This window comes from Vanacampus margaritifer, chromosome 3, assembly GCF_051991255.1.
Source record: "Vanacampus margaritifer isolate UIUO_Vmar chromosome 3, RoL_Vmar_1.0, whole genome shotgun sequence".
Taxonomy (NCBI): domain Eukaryota; kingdom Metazoa; phylum Chordata; class Actinopteri; order Syngnathiformes; family Syngnathidae; genus Vanacampus; species Vanacampus margaritifer.
In genome coordinates this window covers 10,396,978-10,416,031 of record NC_135434.1, presented here as the reverse complement: position 1 = coordinate 10,416,031, position 19,054 = coordinate 10,396,978, and the positions used below count along the sequence as shown (strand labels likewise).

General features: G+C 37.1%; 1 protein-coding gene across 1 annotated transcript in view; it reads left to right on the top strand.

Annotated features, from left to right (window-relative positions):
* Positions 1-17,155, top strand: part of msh3 (mutS homolog 3 (E. coli)) — a 45,527-nt gene extending 28,372 nt beyond the window's left edge. The window contains 4 exon segments of the mRNA XM_077562438.1: positions 4,011-4,197; positions 11,953-12,085; positions 12,959-13,127; positions 16,560-17,155. Coding sequence (XP_077418564.1) covers positions 4,011-4,197; positions 11,953-12,085; positions 12,959-13,127; positions 16,560-16,644 — 574 coding nt within the window. The 3' untranslated portion in view covers positions 16,645-17,155.
* The last annotated feature ends 1,899 nt before the right edge of the window (positions 17,156-19,054 follow it).

Here is a 19,054-nt window from a genome sequence, read left to right as displayed (position 1 = left end):
GCAGCGGTGAATGCTCTTTGTGGGTTGAAAGAGGAATAAAATTATTTGTCCTCTTTGCGCGTTCCAAAACTTGAAGACAGATTTAATGTAAGAAAAAACACCTTTGCAAAAATTTATTTAATCTAACAGAGATCTCTGGACATCGTGACAGTCTCCAATTCATCACTTAACAGGTGGAATTCAGAGCGCCGAATGTGCCTCTTCCGCGTGTAAAATGGCTTCTTATAGTTAAAACCGACCGCCTCTCTTTCATTTGAAGACAAAACATACTCTCTGGGTACTTTTCCATGAGCGATGGCGAAAACAGAGTCAGGGGTGCGTGTTCAAAACAGATTCTGTCCTCAAGGACCAAATGTGTTTTCCCACAGAGAAGGAACTTCTAGACCAAATAATATGTCCCAGCTTAAGGTCAAATTAAACTGAGCTCAACACTACCCGCCCCACACGTCTACAAAACCTTTCAACATGGTTAATATAAAGAATTAAGATGTTAATAATGTATAACAATGGTTAATATATGAAAATAAAGAATTTAAATGTTAATAATATCTAACAGTGTCAACATATAGCAGAGCTTCTATAGCTCGGTAATTGTCTAGATTTCATTTTTTTTAAATTCCCTAACGAAATGATAAGCCAATAAAGAATGAATTAAAAGCGCAAAACGGTCTGCACAGCAATTGAGCGCATTTGGCCGACATTCTTGGTGTCTGAATAGCAAATCAGCTTCCACATCTGTTTATGGGAGCAATCCAATTGTTGCCCATTTTTGCGTGTGCAAACTTTTAGGAAAGCAGGCAATTTTTTTTTTCTCCAGGAAAAAAAAGGAGAGAAAAAAGGGGGAAAAAAAGGAAAGCAGGCCCATAGTGTGAGATCTCGCACGAGTTCATCTGGAATCAAAGATTTAACGACGCATGTGTTTTTCTTTGTTTTCTTTGTTTTTTGCAACAACAAAGGGGGCCTCAGCTCAACAAAGGAATAATCTTACACCAAAAGAAGGGAACATCATCACTCACATGACATTTTTTTACATGATAAATTCCCGTTCCCATACTTTTTTTTTTTGGACAATTTTAAAACAAACCTACCAAATAAACCTTATATGTTACATATGCATTCGTCTAATAAAACGTATTTATTTGAAATGCATAATCCTCAGGTTTATGCATTTAGTATTAACTCATTCACTGCCATTGACAGCTATAGACGTCAACAATTCATTTGAACTATTTCTATTAGTTTAACTGTTTTTTCATTTTTGTTAACAAGAGTATGAAAACCTAGAAAACAGATATAAAATTAGTGATTAATTGTGAGTTAAATAGGGAAGTCAATTGCCTGATGCCTGATGAATTTTTAATAATCTTTTCTTTAAAAACAAACAAATAATTTTTTCTTTAAAAAAAAAAAACTATTTTTTTTAAAGAAAAAATTATAAAAAATTAGGGGCGTCAGGCGATTACAATTAGTAATCGTAATTAATCACGACTTCACGAGTTAACTCACGATTAATCACAAATTTTGTTTGTGTTCTAATACAATGAACAAAAAATCGAGGTTTTCATACTCTTGTTAACAAAAGTGGGAAAAAATGTTTAACTAATAGAAATAGTTCAAATGAATTTTTGACGTCTATAGCCGTCAATGGCAGTGAATGAGTTAATAAAGTATAATTACTCTAAATTAATAATAATGAGAGTATGTATTTAAAGTACATAAGGTATATTGTTTAAATTGCATAACAATCAGGTTACAATACACAATAAATATACTGCTATGTGAAAAACACTTATGTCAATTTTTTTTTCTTTACTTTTACATTTTTCTGTTTTTGGAATGAAACTGAATTCAGACATAAAAAAAGAAGTAGTTATACTTTAGTAGTACTACACTACATAAATCTGAGGATTATGCATTTCAAATAAATAGTCTTTATTAGACTAATGAATATATATCATATAAGATTTATTTGGTAGGTTTGTGTTAAAATTATATATAAAAAAAAAAAAGTCAATGGGAATTTTCCATGTAAAAAAATTACATAAATCTTACCTTAGGCTTGAAATATTTCTTTGCTTTGTACCTTTTTTTGTTAAGACTGAGGTCCTGATTTCCTAAAGGGTTGATATCAGTATTCGTGGAGGCTAATGATACCAGCAACCGATACCAGCAACCGATACTTAAGACAAAAAAAAATCTGTCATTTACTCTCTATAAGTCCTTCTTGGCAGTAGTTGCCGCTATCCGGTGGCAGTTTGACACATTGGTAAATCATCATCTACAACATTTTGTCATTATGTTAATTGAAATTTAATATAGTAAAAGTACTAAATACTTGGACTGGTATGAGTCTAAAAAAATTTAATTGAATTGACATGCTAAATTGCTTAAATAAATGACCTCATCAATATTCAAATTCACGGACATGCATCTATTTGCTTATGCATGAACACATGAGCGACGCCATTGACCGGCGTCATAATGGAATTGCAAATGAAGTCAAGCCGTTTCCCAGAAACACTTGAAATGCGGCTAAGCGTGTTTACTGGAAAGATGTGAGCGGTGATAAATGGAACCCGTTTTCACAAACTGTGTTTTTGGCGGGAATGAGGAGCTCCAGCTGGACACTGGGAGCGCACGTCCTCTCGCCCGTGGACACGCGACACGAGCGTGCGGGAACACCTCGCAACCTTTCATCGGATTGTGCCGGGTCCACACGCCCAAAACTATAGATCGGCAATAATTTCCCTGGAGTCTCAGTCACGCACGGACACATCGCTGTAAATGAGCGCATGTAATGCAGCTGCATGCCTGCTACCGTATAGCATGTGGCGTAACCATGGCGACGTGGGAGGTCCATGTTTGCGCCGTTCATTGAAAGGTATGACGCTCAAGGGCAATTAAGTGGGGTTGCAAAGAAACTTTTTGGAAATTTATGCATATTTCAGCAATTGTTAGAATTGTACTTGATCACCGACCTCCTCAAAACTTAGCACCAAATATACTGATGTATCATACATACTTCCTCCTAGTGGAATTAAAAAGCCAAATGGAATGTGAAAGAAAGGAAGGCTTTCCTCAGACTGTCACCGGCGATGAGTTTTTTTCTTGTCAAAAATGATTGGCTGCTTGCAGAGTTGAATAAACGAACCGCTTCTTTGAAATTATTATTTTTTAAATGAAATTATATAAATTATTTAAAAAGAAAAAGAGAGCAATGATGATGACATGTCAAATCAGTAAAATTACCGAGTGAACAATACTGAGCTCTCCAGAATTTTTTTTTTTTATAAAATAAATTTAAAAAAAGACTTCTTTTTTTTCTGCTTCTCTAGAAGCAGTTATGCATGGAGGGGAGGTAGCAAGGCGACAGAGATACTGTCAACACGATCAGCTTTTGCTCTGATTTATTTAAAAAAAATAATAATAAAAGTTGCCAGCAGCTGCTCATTAGCTCCATGGACAACATAAGGGGTCCAGACGGAAGCAAAGCCGGCTTCGTTCCTCAAACAAATCTCGTACACAAAGAAGCATTTCAAGACTTGCGTGTGTCCAAAAGAAGACGCTGAGGACGTTTAACGGTTGTAATGTACATGCCAAGTCTGGAGTGGCGCTGTAGCGCAGTTAACGGAAAGCGTAGAAGAAGAAGATAAACACTTTTTTTTTCTAACTTTATTGCAATGTACAGAACAAACATGGCTTTGCATGTATCAAAACAACATGAAAAAGACGAACACGGTAGAAGCGACAATGGCGGGTGGTTCAAGTCCAACACCGCTTGTTGAACGTGGGAATAAAGAAGCAAAATATTTTGCTGCATAAGCAAGCTAACGAGTATGTATGTATTATTTGCATAGTTTTGGGCTAGAATTCTATCAGTACAGTATTAAATAGCTTTTCCGTACAGAAGCATCCAAACTTATCACATTACGAGTACATGCAAATATTTTTAGGTCTTTTTTCTTAATACTTTTAACCTTGACTACCTCGTCCTTGTATCTGATGATCAGAATGGGAGCGTCGGACAACATCTACAAAGGGCGCAGTACCTTCATGGAGGAGTTGACTGAAGCCTCGGAGATTATTTCTCACGCCACCGAGCGTTCCCTGGTCATCTTGGACGAGCTGGGCCGGGGCACCAGCACCCACGACGGCATCGCCATCGCCTACGCTACCCTGGAGTACTTCATCAGAGATGTAAGTTTGTGTTTTAAGAAGTACGACAGCAAAGCCATGTGACTTTCATCTTCTTAAAACGTGCACGCCTTTGTCTTTTTACAATAAACATTGGGATGTGAAAGCCGGTTCAATTAACCTTCAAGTTAATGGCCTCCAATTGGATCATTGTGTATTTGTGGGCTCCTTTGACCGAGCTCGCTTATAGGCGCTGCTGGTCCGTTGTTTGTTTTGAAGGAAGAAAAGAGAGACGAGGCAACGAGAAGTGAAATAGCGGCGAGGCTTCATCTACAGTACTATGTTAACTCAATCACTGCCATAAATTCATTTGAACTATTTCTATTTAACAGTTTTTTCCGCTTTTGTTAACAAGAGTATGAAAACCTAGAATTTTTTTTAATGATACATTTAGAACAGATATAAAAATTGTGATTCGTGAGTTAACGAGTGAAGTCATGCAATTAATTACTATTAAACATTTTAATCGCCTGATGCCTCTAATTTTTAATATTTTTTCTTTTCTTTTTTTAATCTTTTCCTTTAAAAAAAATAACTAGTAAAGTCATGTGATTAATTACAAGTAAAAAAATTAATCGCCTGAAGCCCTTCATTTTTTATAATAAAAAAAAAAATAATTAAAGTTAACTAGTGAAGTCATGCAATTAATTACAATTAAACATTTTAATCACCTGTAGCCCCTAATTTGTACTAATCTTTTCTTTTCTTTTTTAAATAAATAAGAATTAACTATTGAAATAATGCGATTAATTACAATAAAAAAAAAATAATCGCCCGACGCCCCTAATTTTTAATAATCTTTTAAAATCTTTTCTTAAAAAAAAATTAAATTAACTTGTGAACTAATGCGATTAAATACAATTACAAATGATAATTGCCTGACGCCCCTAATTTTTAATAATCGTTTTTTCTTTTAAAAAAAAAAGAAGAAAAATGAAAAGATTATTAAAAATAGGGGCGTTAGGCGATAAAAATTTGGAATCGTAATTAATCGCATGACTTCACTAGTTAACTCACGATTAATCTGTTCTAAATATACAATAAAAACATTTTCGAGGTTTTCATACTCTTGTTAACAAAAGTGGGAAAAAAAGTGTAAACTAATAGGAATCGTTCAAATGAATTTTTGACGTCAATAGCCGTCAATGGCAGTGAATGAGTTAATAACGTTTTCGTTGGTTCCAAAAAAGCCACACAATCAAAACGGATGTCGTGTGGCTCACCTTTGCGCTCATAAAGGATGGATTTGCTTCCATGAAGTGTTTCCTGTGAGCTCATATCAGCTCCTATTATAGTGATTTATACCGGTATTGTATGCAGCAGTTTGTTGAAAAGGAAAAGATACACGATTTTGTAAAAATTGTGTTTTATGGGATTGTTCTTCCACATGCAATTTGTGGCTGTTTTGGGACACACTGACAAAATAATGTGAAAGGAGGAGAATTCCATCACTTTGGTAGAGGTTTGGTCTCGGGAAAGGTGAAAAGTACGGAGAAAGAAAGAATCTGCTTATGATGAAAACACACAAGGTCGTCTGTGAAGCGTGGCGTACATCATGGCATGGCTTCGGATTGCATGGCTGCTTCAGGAAACGGGCTCGTCTCGGGCTCAAGTCATGATGGAGGCTGCAAAACCTTTACAGAAAAATGCATCCAAATTAATCAGGAGAGGCTTCATCATGCAACATGGCAATGACCCGAAACACATCAAAGGAAAAAGTCAAATTGATTAAGTCTGTCACCACAACTTAATGGGGGCGTCAACCTTAAACATTTCTTGACAATAATATGTTATAAGTGACCTCATAAGTCCAAACATGACATTTGTGGAATATGAGTTATGCAGAAAATCCAGCCGTTTATATCCATGTCAGTGGGCAGCCATTTTGCCACCTGTATTCTGAAGCCGAGCTGTGATTGGTTGTTACCTGAGACCTGAGCAACTGTGATGTCATTTTCACTCGACAGCAAGTGGCAAAATGGCTGCCTTCGGATATTGATAAAAACTGCAGGATTTTGCTGCTTAACTCATATTCCACAAATGCAATATTATCTCGTTGCTCCCAAAAACGTATAAATACGTTCTATTTTAAATATTACCATGCTCCCAAAGACTTTTTTTTTTTTCTTTGCTTAAGCATACAGAATACCATATTTAGACTAGTGGATAGAACATATTATTGTGGGGGGGTGACTTCCCTTCTCAGTTTGATGTCTGTGGGTTGCTTCAAACAAAAGGTATTTAACACATCTAAATATAAATCTTTTGATCTGAAACCCCAAAGTCTTCATTATACAACAAAAGCAAAGCAATTGACCATGCCGTTCCAATACTTTTGGAGGGGACCGTTTCATTCGTACAGTTTTTTTTTTTTTGGACACAATTTTGTGGCTTATGTAATTTTGTGGCTTGATGCTGACTTTTTACCCACCTGTTGTATAACAACATTGATTTGTTGAAGAGGCCTTGCTATAAAAGGAGGCGCAGGCAAAAAGAAGTTGGACTTTCCTTGGTACAAGAAGACCCACACTGTCTCTCATGCACTCTTCCTCCCACTCCTCCTCTGCCATGTCCTCTTCCTTCTCACCAGACATGCCCGCTCGCGTCAAATTCTGTCTTCTCCTTTTTTGGACTGGGTTGTTATAGAAACGCACCTTTCCCTGCCCCCCAGCATTCACCCGTGAGGTAGTTAAGAATGTAGATGGCTTTCATAACGCCGCTCATGGATGAGACGGCCTTGATGCTGAAAATGAAAAAGCGTAACGTTTGCAGGAAGCCGCCGGGTTTTGTGTTCAAGTCGCAGCTGTCGTGCGCGGGGTTCCTCGGCTGTCTTCAAGGTGGCCTCCTCCTCCCCGGACATTACTCTCCATCAGTCCCACTGGGGTTGTCGCACGAGCAGCGGGTCTTGCTATTAGCGTCACCCCACGCATGTCGCTACACACATTGCTATGTTCTTTTGGCACGGGCTTCTGTTGGGTGCCTTTTCATTGAGATTTGGGAAGATGACAGCATTCCATTTTTCCGCAGTCGCTGGTGAGCTGGTAAAGATGGCAATCGTTACAACGGCAATAAAAGCACAACTTTCCATAGAGATTTTGGTGACTTTTCTGACTCCTTTGATTGAAAGCATGTTTGGCGATCATTTTTCAAGATGATAATGAGGCTTGTCATAGAGCAAAAGAATAACAAGGGATATTCCATACCACTATTTTTCAGACTGATACCAGGAGTCCTCAATTCTTGAGTATGCATCAATACCGATTAGGGCTGGGTTTAAAAAAATCGAATAATCGATTATTGAATTGATTTTTATTTTTGAACCCAATATCGATCTATAAAACCATGAATTAATTATTTAACTAATCTACTGCCAATGACGGCTATAAACGTCAATAATTAATTTGAAATATTTCTATTAGTTTAACATTTTTTCCACTTTTGTTAACCAGAGTATGAAAACCTTTTTTTTTTTTTTTATTGTACATTCAGAACAGATATAAAATTTGTGATTAATCGGGAGTTAACTAGTGAAGTCATGCGATTCAATTACGATTAAAAATCTCCCGACACCTCTAATTTTTAATAATCTTTTCTTTTTTTTTAAATCGCGTCAGGCGATTACATTTTTTTTAATTGTAATTAATTTCATGACTTCAATAGTTAATTCACGATTAATCACAAATTTTATATCTGTTCTAAGTGTACAATATTTTTTTTCTAGGTTTTAATTTTTAATAATCTTTTCTTTTTTTAAATCGCGTCAGGCGATTACATTTTTTTAATTTTAATTAATTGCATGACTTCGATAGTTAATTCACGATTAATCACAAATTTTATATCTGTTCTAAGTGTAAAATATTTTTTTTCTAGGTTTTCATACTCTTGTTAAGAAAAGTGGGGGGTGAAATGTTAAACTAATAGAAATAGTTCAAATGAATTTTTGACGTCTATAGCCGTCATTGGCAGTGAACGAGTTAAGCTATAAGTTTAATGAAGTGTGCACATTCATGTGGGGTCATTTCACTGAGCATAATTCCTCGAGTGACTCCAACCAGTTCGTGACGGAACCTCAAACTGACAACTCTTCCTGCGGAGGGCTGCAAAAAACAAAGGTCATTCGCTGTTCACCTTTAATGTTGAACCCAAACAAGATCAGCAACATCCACACATGCAACGTTTCGACACCAAATCTTATCCACTTTGTCTTTGAGGCTCATAAACTGCCCTCGGCGAGCGCTTGTTAGCTGCGAGGTGCGGACACTGACATAGCGGAGAGGAAATGTAGTTTGCGTCTAATTGGATAGAAAAGCGTTGTGAGGTGGAGGGACGGCGTTGCTGTGTTGACACCTCGAGCCTTTTGCGAACACGCTCAAATCCCATGGCTGACTGACAGCGTGTCGTTAGGAAAAAAAAAACTCACACAACTGTGTCGAGTTGAAGCTTCACATTAAGAACTAGAAAATGCAATTTCTGCGTGAAGGCTGAGAGGCTGAATGAAAACTTATGGAATGAGATGGAATGAGCACAGTTGAAATTTGGAATGGTTTGAATGTATCAAAAGTGGAGAAGTCAAAGGTGATATACAAGAATAGGTGAAAACATAATTTTTTTATCTTTTATTTTGAAAATGTTTTGCTGTTGGCATAAGATGAACAGGTTAATGTTGGAATGGTTTGAATCGGTCCAAAAATATAAAAATTAGAGAAGAAGAAAAAAGTCAAAGTTTTGGCTTTTATTTTGAAAAAAAGGGCTAAACTAAATTAGAGGGGGTGACATTATAATTTTGGGCTTTTATTTTGAAAAACAAAAACGCAGGAACGATAAGCTGTTTAAAGTTGAAAGTGTTTGATTCAGTCAAAAAAAAAAAAGTAGAAATTAAAGGGGAAAAGCCCAAAATGTGCAATTTAGAATTTTTTTGTGGATATTTTGATGGTGAAAATGTTGAATTTTTGGTGAGTGGGTATTTTTGGCATGTTGAAAATTGTTCCAAAGATAAATTGAATGATTTCAATTTTTTAAATTGAATGTGCCAATTAATTGTGAATGTTGGTGGAATAATTTCGATTTTTTTTTTTTGTTAATTATTTTTGGGGAAATTTTAATTAGTAGAGCGGGGACGGACTACTTCATGCAGGATGGAGCCACAGTTTTTCCTCAGTGGTACTTGGGGGGGCCCGCATAGGACCACGCACTTCCTAACTTCACGCTTCATATTTCATTATTAATAATGCATTTTTCAGTCGATGTATAAAATATCAACTATTCTAACCCAACAACAAAGAGTTTGAAGCAAACAACAAAATAACCCCATACTGTGATTCCCCCCTTTAGATCATAGGGCTATCTTGCATTAAAAAAAATCCAGAGATTTTATCCCCTTGACCCACAGCTTCTCGTAGTTATAGTTGCATATTGCTTATTAGCGTTTTTGAAAATATTTTTGGTTTCATAGAAGAAGAAAATAAATCTGCCCATCCCTGTATTAGAGTGATTAACTAGATTGCAGTCAGAACTGGAAACCACCAAAATGATTAATTTGAACTCATGAGCTTTCTGACTTCACCAATCGCTTCAACTCTTTAATTTCATCAGCGTCTCCCACCAACGAAGGCTGTCAGTGCACCCTGGGGTGGTCTGCTAACGAGCGGCCATTAGCATCCAATCACACCATTATTCACACGCCAATCTCCCGCCACCGCGCTTCATTTGTTTGTACCTTTCAATGTAGGTGGACAGCCGTGATTTAAAGTAACGTGTGAGTGAGTGCAGGTCCGTGTGCCTTTTCCTGGAAGAGTGTGGGCGTCGCCCTGTTCAGACTGAGGTACAGTATTTCTAGTGACGTGACCTTTGTCACGCCGAGCGAGTCCTGGAGTCATTCATGTTCTGCAGTTTTTTAGAGAACAGCATGTTTTTCAAAACGGGGGGGATCCAGGTTTAATTATTATTTGTGTTTTTTTAAGTCATTAAAATACACAGAATTAATTACATTTGTTGGTTTGACCAATCAGCTGGTGTGTACTTGAGCTAACAACACCACATTTCTCCCCATTTTTTGTTATAAATGTAATGCAATACACATTTGGAGTTACTAGAATGATGTCAAAGGCTCCAGAAGTAAATCCCAAAGAGAAGGAATAAAATACAATATTGGTGCATTGTTTTGATCTGAATCCACAGTCGACACAAATCCTCTTTGTTCTTCGGCGGAGACAGACTCTTACATAATTGTTACCACACCTACCATTTGTTGCGCGTATTCCATTTTCTAAATCCCTATTTCTCCCTCCCACATATCTCTCTTGCACTCGAATAAAGACTTGATCATCATCAGCGCGTATGCACAGAAATAAACAGGGGATACTGTATTTATTTAGTGACAAAAGCGTTATTTCATTTATTCATCAATTGGGGGCTTCGCTTGACCCATTAGTTGAATCTTCTCTTCTCATTTCATTTTGTTTCGGCTAAGATATTTTTGGATAATTCTGGGCTTCAAACGTAATTTGTCACAGTGCAGGGCTGAGTGCGGACTCAGCATGTTTTCGTTGTTGTCTCGGATTCAGCCGTAGGACTCGCAAAAATATTTTTAGCGACCCAACCGACTGTTTTTACTCCTGAAAATTAATGTCTTCCTTCAAAAGAAACTTGAAATACAGTTTTTTTTACATGATTAAAATAGACCAGCATTGACTTTGGCCACCTGGTGAGCATAATAACATTTTCGCCAATTTTGTGGTCGTGGAAATAGTATTTTTCTGCCTTAAGGTTTAGTCTTGATCTCATCTTGTGGACTCGGACTTGACCTTGGACTCCGACCTTGTCCCACTCTGACTTGACTTTGGACTCCGACCTTGTGGACTCGTACTTGACTTGAACTCGGACCATTGTGACCCGAATTTGACTTGGACTCAATAAAGGTGGACTTGACTACAGCCCTGCTAAAGTGTTTTGGATAAATTTTGTAGATGAACTTACCGCACCTTCATGCACTACTGAAAGGATTCTTCTGGGATCATCTGCAGCTTCGTATTTACGGCCATCTTGATGTGGTCCCCGTCTTCATAATTGATTTGTCTGAGTTTGGGGGAAAAAGAAAAACAATTCGGACTGTCCTGTCACCTCTTTTTGCAACCCTGTATACAAAGTATCTCTTGTGACATCAGTCCTGTAACTTTTCTGACACAACTCGGAGAACAGAGATTGGACGAAATCACACAAACTCCTGAAAATCTTTCACTCCCTACATGTGTTATGTTCAGGTGTCCCAAAATTGTCAGTAAAGTCTAATTAAGAAACACCTTTGGAATAATGTCCCAAAATGAGAGGTGGGGGGCGGGGGGCACCATTTTGAATTTTGAATTTTGAATTTTGAATTGCCGTATGGGATTGTTAGAAAGATGACAAATCCAACATGAAGATGAGAGCATCTGCTTGAACGTTTTCATGTTCTGCACAATAGTTGGATCTGAAATTCTTATTTGTTGGTAGCGGCTTGCAAAGCTGGTGAGTAGGTGGGCAGAGGTTAGCTCGCATGGCAAGTGAATTTATTCTCGTAGTCTCTTTCTTTTTGGACAGACTTTACATAACATGGAAACAGTGCCAACAACAATCTTGTTGACATGGGTCAGCCATTATTTAACACATGCAGGTTTTTTTTGTTTTTTTTTTAACCAGATTGAAGTTTCTAAATCCTAATGGTTGCTACATGTGATGAATAAAATGAATGGATGAATGCTTTATTTCCTTCCTTTACTGCAGGTGAGGTCGTTCACCCTCTTTGTGACCCACTATCCTCCCTTGTGTGAGCTGGAGCGAGTGTACCCGCAACATGTGTCCAACTACCACATGTCCTTTCTCCTCAATGAACCTGATGTGGCTACTGACACACAAGGTATGTGTTTCTGCGTGTACATTTAAAGGAAAGGGAGGGAAGTCAACCCCCCAAAAAAAACATTTCTTGACAGTAATATGTTCTATGCTGCCCCACTAGTCTAAATACGATATTCTGGTTGATATTGCGTAATCCAGTCGTTTTTATCTGTCTCAGCGGGTGGCCACAGTTGCTCAGGGCTCAGGCAATGACCAATCACAGCCCACCTGTTTTCTGAAGCTGAGCTGTGATTGGTTGTTGCCTGAGCCCTGAGCAACTGTGATGTCATCTTCAGTCGACAGTTAGTGACAAAGTGGCCGCCCACTGAGATGGATAAAAACGGCTGGATTTTGCTTCATAACTCATATTCCACAAATGCAATATTAACTCGTTGCTCCCAAAAACGTATAAATACGTTCTATTTTAAATATTACCATGCTCCCAAAGACGTTTTTTTTTTTTTTTTTTGCTTAAGCATACAGAAGGCTTTGAATGAACTGAAGAGAATGCTTGAAGCAATGGTAGTTATAACAAAAAGTATAAGATATTAACTGGGGCCATGTTGCAAAAAGTTCTATTCTAATGCTAATTGCTGCAAAACGGAAACAGATAGAAATATACTTTTTTCCTGAAGAAAGAAAAGACTCTAACATTTCTTTTGGCAGGTCCATGTTTTTATATCAATATAACACAATATTCTGTAGGCCTTGCAAAATCAGTAAAAATTCAGTAAATCAGCCGGGAGCGAAGGGGGTTGCTTCAGTGAAAATCGCTGGGAGTGAATGAGTTAATCAGAATGTCATGTTTAGACTAGTGAGGTCACATATAACTAAGGTTGACTTCCACTTAAAGACCTTTCAGGCCTTTTCGACTTTAGAGCTGTTATCTTTGCAGATGGAGAGGTTTGTCCGGAATTCATCACCTTCCTCTACCAGTTAAGCGAAGGAGCCGCTGGACGGAGTTACGGCCTCAACGTCGCCCGCTTGGCTGATATCCCGCAGTCAATACTCCACACTGCGGCCCTCAAGGCCCGAGAGCTGGAGGATGCAGTCAACTCACGAAGGTGTACCCAGGCACACATTCAGAAATGCTGTTCCTCTAAGGTCGTTGACCCAATTAGCTTCAGGTTCGCAGTACAAATAAAGAAAAGTTGATACATTTTCAGACGTAGGCTCTTCTGTCTCTCTCCTGAGGCTTACTGTGGATCTCTAAAAAAAAATTGTACAAATGTGTATATATATAATATTCTCTAAATGAATGAATGATCTAGAATAAAAACATATTGATAATTATGCGTCTTAAATGTGTTCAACACACACAAAACCAAAAGGAATAGTTAACTCATTTGCTCCCAAAGACATATTTATACGTTTAAAAAATATATATTTTTATGGTAGAACATACAGAAGGCTTTGATGCAGCCTCTCAGCTGCACAAAACTGTTGAAGCAATGGTAGTTATTACAAAAACGGCCAGCAGGTGGCAGCAGAGCTAAAGAGATCAACCAGGGCCATGTTGAAAAAAGCTCATTTAGCCACAGTTCTATACAGATTTGTGAATAATGACGAAACCTAGCTATACTCTAATGCTAATCGCTGCGAAACGGAAACAGATAGAAATGTATTTTTTCCTGTTGAAAGAATAGACTCTAATCTTTCTTTTGGTAGGTTTTTATAGCAATATTCTGTGGGTCAAATTCCAGTAAAACAGCCGGGAGCAAAGGGGCTTGCTTCAGTGAAAATGGCTAGGAGTGGATGAGTTAAATATTTAAAAAATGTCAGAGTCCAAATTTGTAAGTTATCAAAACAAGAGAGCCAAAAGGTAGATGATTTTTTAATTACCTAAAAATGTCAAAAAGTGACCATAAAATGTCCAAAGGGAAAAAGCAGAAAGTTACCATAAAATATCCATGAAATTGCCAAAAATGTCAGCGGATTGAATAAAACAGGCAGAAAAGAACACGTTCAATCTTCAAATGTTTTGCAGCTCCAGACACATTTTTGCTTATTTATTTGGCCTAAAACGGCTGTTTTGACAGGAAAGGTTGCTGACCCCTGGTTTATAAGAACGCACTGATGAAATCATAAGCAATCATTCAACCCAATACAATTTCAAGCTAAAAAGAGCGAGAAAATCCAAGAAAATGTCTGCATTTAGATGTCCTTTCATGAATACAGTGGCTAAATATTCATTTAGCACAAACGCTGTTTGTTGCTAGTTTGCCAAGTTCACTCCGAATTATGCGTTAGCTAGATGAGAAGTCTGTGCTACTTGGGATTGCTACATAATGGGAGAAAAAAAAACTTTTGTGATCAAATGAGGCACAGTGTCTATTTCAGTGTTGGAGGCTGCTATTCGATGATGACAGTAATATAGATTTACATGCAAAATCTTTCAACTGGAAAGGTTTTTATATACCGTGAAAAAGCATGTGTGTGTGGACTGCCTTCTTTTGTACTGAAATGAATGTCTGTCATCAAACATACACTTTAACCCCAATGTGAAACCGTTACGGAAACATTGCAGACGTGAGCCCTTTAAGATAAAAAAGAAAAAGTCATCTCATTGGTGCTTTAATGGATCCTGACATGTGAGAGCGGCGAGTCTGCGTGTCGTGAGGTTGAATTCAAAGCAGCTTCAGTGACATGAAATGGAATGTTTATGCAAGGGTTAACACCCAAATGAACCTGATTTCATAGCCGTGCTCACAATCCTCAACCACAAATTGTACACAATATTCCAGGAATGTCAGACGGGAGATTAGCGGAGCCTCGCACAGCCGCTACGAGGGCAAAAGACAAGCTCGCATATTAAAAGCGTCATTTATTGTCGTTTATGTTTGTCTGTCGCGTTGTTTGCCTTCTGCCACACAAAACCTGCATTCATGAGACGCTTGAAGCCAGGAGACAATTGAACCAAACAGCAGGACAGGAGAAACATTTTAATTAGTGACTTCAATTGGTCATATTATGGAAAATTGACTTTTTAATGGCTTGGATGCACATCAAGTCACCAATTTCATATTTGTGTTGGTGATGTGTTCATGTGCCACACTCGCAGCGTGGTGTGTGAAGTGCTGCCTCTGTCAGTGAAAAGTTGGTAAAAGGGTTTAGGGCTGCTTGCGTTTTCCCACAGCTATGTAGGAAGAAGTGCTAGCGTCTTCTGTTTTAATCATTCTTAGTAAGTCACAGTGTCCCATCAATTGTGAGCTATTTTTAGAACAGATCCTTGGGCTACTGGGTTTAAAAAAATCGAATAATCAGTATCAAATTTTCCTTTTCGAGTCTGATATTGTTTCATAAAACCATTAATTGATTATTTTTTATATATTTTTTCCAATAAATTCATAGGAAAATAGTTTTAAAGGACAATTTTTTTTTTTATCTTAACGTTTTCTTGAAATTTACTGTTCATATGAATTTAAATTTACTGCACTTAAAAACAATTCAGAATGTTTTTAATTTATATTTACAATTCTTGAGTTAAAATTATGGCAATATTTTCATCTCATGACATCTTGCTGATGTCAATGTTTGTGTACTTTCATTAATAAAAACGAAACTAAATTAAACTAAATCATCTATCCAGTTACTGCCTCCCCAAAATATTATTTGGAATTTAATGTTTGTGGAGTTTTTACCTTGTCCTTGATATTTAAGAAGAATTGCTGTTCCATAATTAATCAGTATCGGTATTGAATTGAAGTGAATCCAATCAGGAAATAATCGAACTGAACTCTTGTGATTTAAAATCGATTGAGGAAATTAGAATCGATACCTAACCCTACTACTCATGTTGTCCTTAGGGCTAACTGTTACCCGCTGGCACTTGTTTTTTAAAACTTTTATTCATTTATTTTTGGCAGCGCACATTAAAAAACATCCCAGATTAATATAGTGGCGCTTGTAACCAGCAGATCGGAATAGATGTAAATTGATCGTAATGACAAAAAAAAAAAAAGTCTCCATGTAAACCCGGCTAACGGCGGTTCTAACTTGAAGTTGTCTCCATGCCAATGTTATTAACAACACAACACGGAAAACCTCGCTGGAATCGACAGGTTTGTCGGTCAACGTAGAGCAAACTAGCAACGAGATTAGCATCAACTTAAAAACAACTTCTGAAGTAATAAAGACTGGGAAACACCGTCCAAATACAGGCTGCGGAACAGACGGCCTGCTGGGAAATTCATGGCCGCGTAGTAATCCTCAGCATATGAAATGTCCGTCCGCCACACACACACACACACACGCAGCCGTACCTCCTCATCAGTATAATCCTTCCTATATGAAATGTTTGTACTTTGTTGGACTGAGACCACACTGAGTACACAAGACACACATGGAGGAGGGGGGGGGGGTCAGATAAAGCTCCCGGTCAGAGGATGACAACACACAGCTGTGCAATGTATATACCACAAAAGACTCAATGCATATGTGGGAATATGCACACGTGTGCTAGATTGACGACGAGTTTTGTTTGGTTGTGTCTCCAGGAGGGCGAAGGGGAAGTTACTGCCGGAGCTTTGGAGCATCTCGGACAAATCCTCTCTCGCCCGGTGGCTGCAGTCCAACTCCTGACAACCATGTAATGCAAATAGAACATTTTGCAGGTGTGTGTGTTTTTTTTGTTTTTGTTTTTTAGTCCCAGGTTGGTGTTTTCTATACACTAGCATGTAAACAGTCTAAATATGCACCAAGGATGACTGTTATGGATGGTACTACAAGGGGGGGGGTTTGGGTGCTTTTCTACCCTTAGGAGTTTTTATCCTTGAGGTCAAGGTACGAGTTGTGACCTATTGCTGTACCATTTTATATGAATCATTAATTGATTGAAGGTACATTGAATCCTGGCTTTGACAGAACGAATTTTCAGGTTCGGAACGCTTTCCACCTCCGATTGTTTTCATGGCGCTGAGATGAGATTTAGCACTTGCCATAGTTTGAAAGTGCTAAGGATAAATAACAAAATCGGATAGAGATGGCAACCAGCACGTGTCAGTGAATTAGGTACGAAATGTTTTGAATATCAGAGAGAGACAGTAATCTGATGTACATACTCATCAATGTAATAAACAAGAATTTCTAAGGATCTTGCAATCTCTAGTTATTATCCTTCCACTTAATAGCAGCCTCATCACGCCGCAGATTCTACGCCATCAAAGTACAAAATGCAGCTTAACTCATTCACTGCCATTGACGGCTATAGACGTCAAAAATTCATCTGAACTATCTCTATTAGTTTCCACTTTTGTTAACAAGAGTATGAAAACCTAGATTTTTTTTTTATTGTACATTTATAACAGATATAAAATTTGTGATCAATCGTGAGTTAACTAGTGATTTCAAGCGATGAATTATGATTACAAATTTTAATCGCCTGACGCCCCAAATTTTTTATCAGGTTTTCTTTTTTTTTCCATTCACTGCCATTGACGGCTATAAACGTCAAATTATTTTAAACAATTTCTATTGGTTTAACATTTTTTTCCACTTTTGTTGCCATTAATTACGATAAAAAATTTTTTTATTTTAAATCACGTCAGGAGGTTAAAATTTTGTAATTAATCGCATGACTTCAGTAGTTAATTCACGATTAATCACAAATTTTATATTTGTTATAAATGTACAATAAAAAAAAATCTAGGTTTTCATACTCTTGTTAACAAAAGTGAAAAAAATGTAAACTAATTGCACTAGTTAAAATGATTTTTTTACATCTATAGCAGTCAATGGCAGTGAATGAGTTAATTGGGACAACGGGTGCACTTTCCTTTTTTCCGATAAAAAAAAAAAAGAAACAACTTTTTCTGCAGCTCTCAGCATTCGCGTGTACTATCTGAGGGCATTGCAATTTCTAGTTGTTATTATTCCTTCCTTTGCTCTTTTGTTATTGCTCAACAGATTGGGTGTAATATAAGAAACAAGAAGTCTGCGGTCCGTTCGGGATGCTTGAGAATTGCTGCTTTGATTTTTGTTATTATTTTTGATTAACAGTGTGGCGGCTTCTCTCGACAGATTACATCCGAAAGAACAAAATGTGTGGCTTGTTCAGGACAGGTTATTAAATTTTCCCCCCTTTTTATAGCACTTTGTTTCTGAAATGTTGGGCTTGTTTGAGATCATAGACAAAAAAAAAAAAAGCTACGTTGCAAACATGGCGCTTTTGAAGCATGTCCAATGAGATGCGGCGATGAACTTGACTTGTCTCGCGGCAGTTTAGCATGGTGTGAGCAATTCTTAAAAATAAAAAAAAAGAGGCATTAAGCTGTTTATTGCTTCATGCTAAACATCAAACAAGGAGAAAAGAAGATTAATATGTATCTTAATGCAAACACATAGACACTGACCGCCAATTAACTCATTCACTGCCATTGACGGCTATAGACGTCAAAAATTCATTTGAACTGTTTCTATTAGTTCAACATTTTTTTCCACTTTTGTTAACAAGAGTATGAAAACCTAGATTTTTTATTATTATTTTATCTGTTATTATTATTAACAGATATACAATTTGTGATTAATTGTGAGTTAACTAGTGAAGTCATGCGATGAATTATGATTACAAATTGTAATCGCCCTGATGCCCCAAATTTTTTATCATGTTTTCTTTTCTTTTTTTTTCCATTCACTGCCATTGACGGCTATAAACGTCAAATTATTTTAAACAATTTCTATTAGTTTAACTTTTTTTTCCACTTTTGTTAACAAGAGTATGAAAACCTAGAATGTTTGTTATTGTACATTTACAACATTTTTAAATGAATTTATGGCAGTGGGTGAGTTCATTCGGCAATTAATAATTTTTTTCCCAGACAACTTTTTACTTTTACTCCCTACTTTTGAAAACAGACATCTGTACTTTTATACTCCATACTTTATCTGAATGTGCTTGTTGGGCTCCACCCATAACAGAAAGATGTAAAATCAATATTAATAGTAAATAGAGAGCGGTAAAGTCAACGTTGATGATTGAGACCTTGGGGTCTTA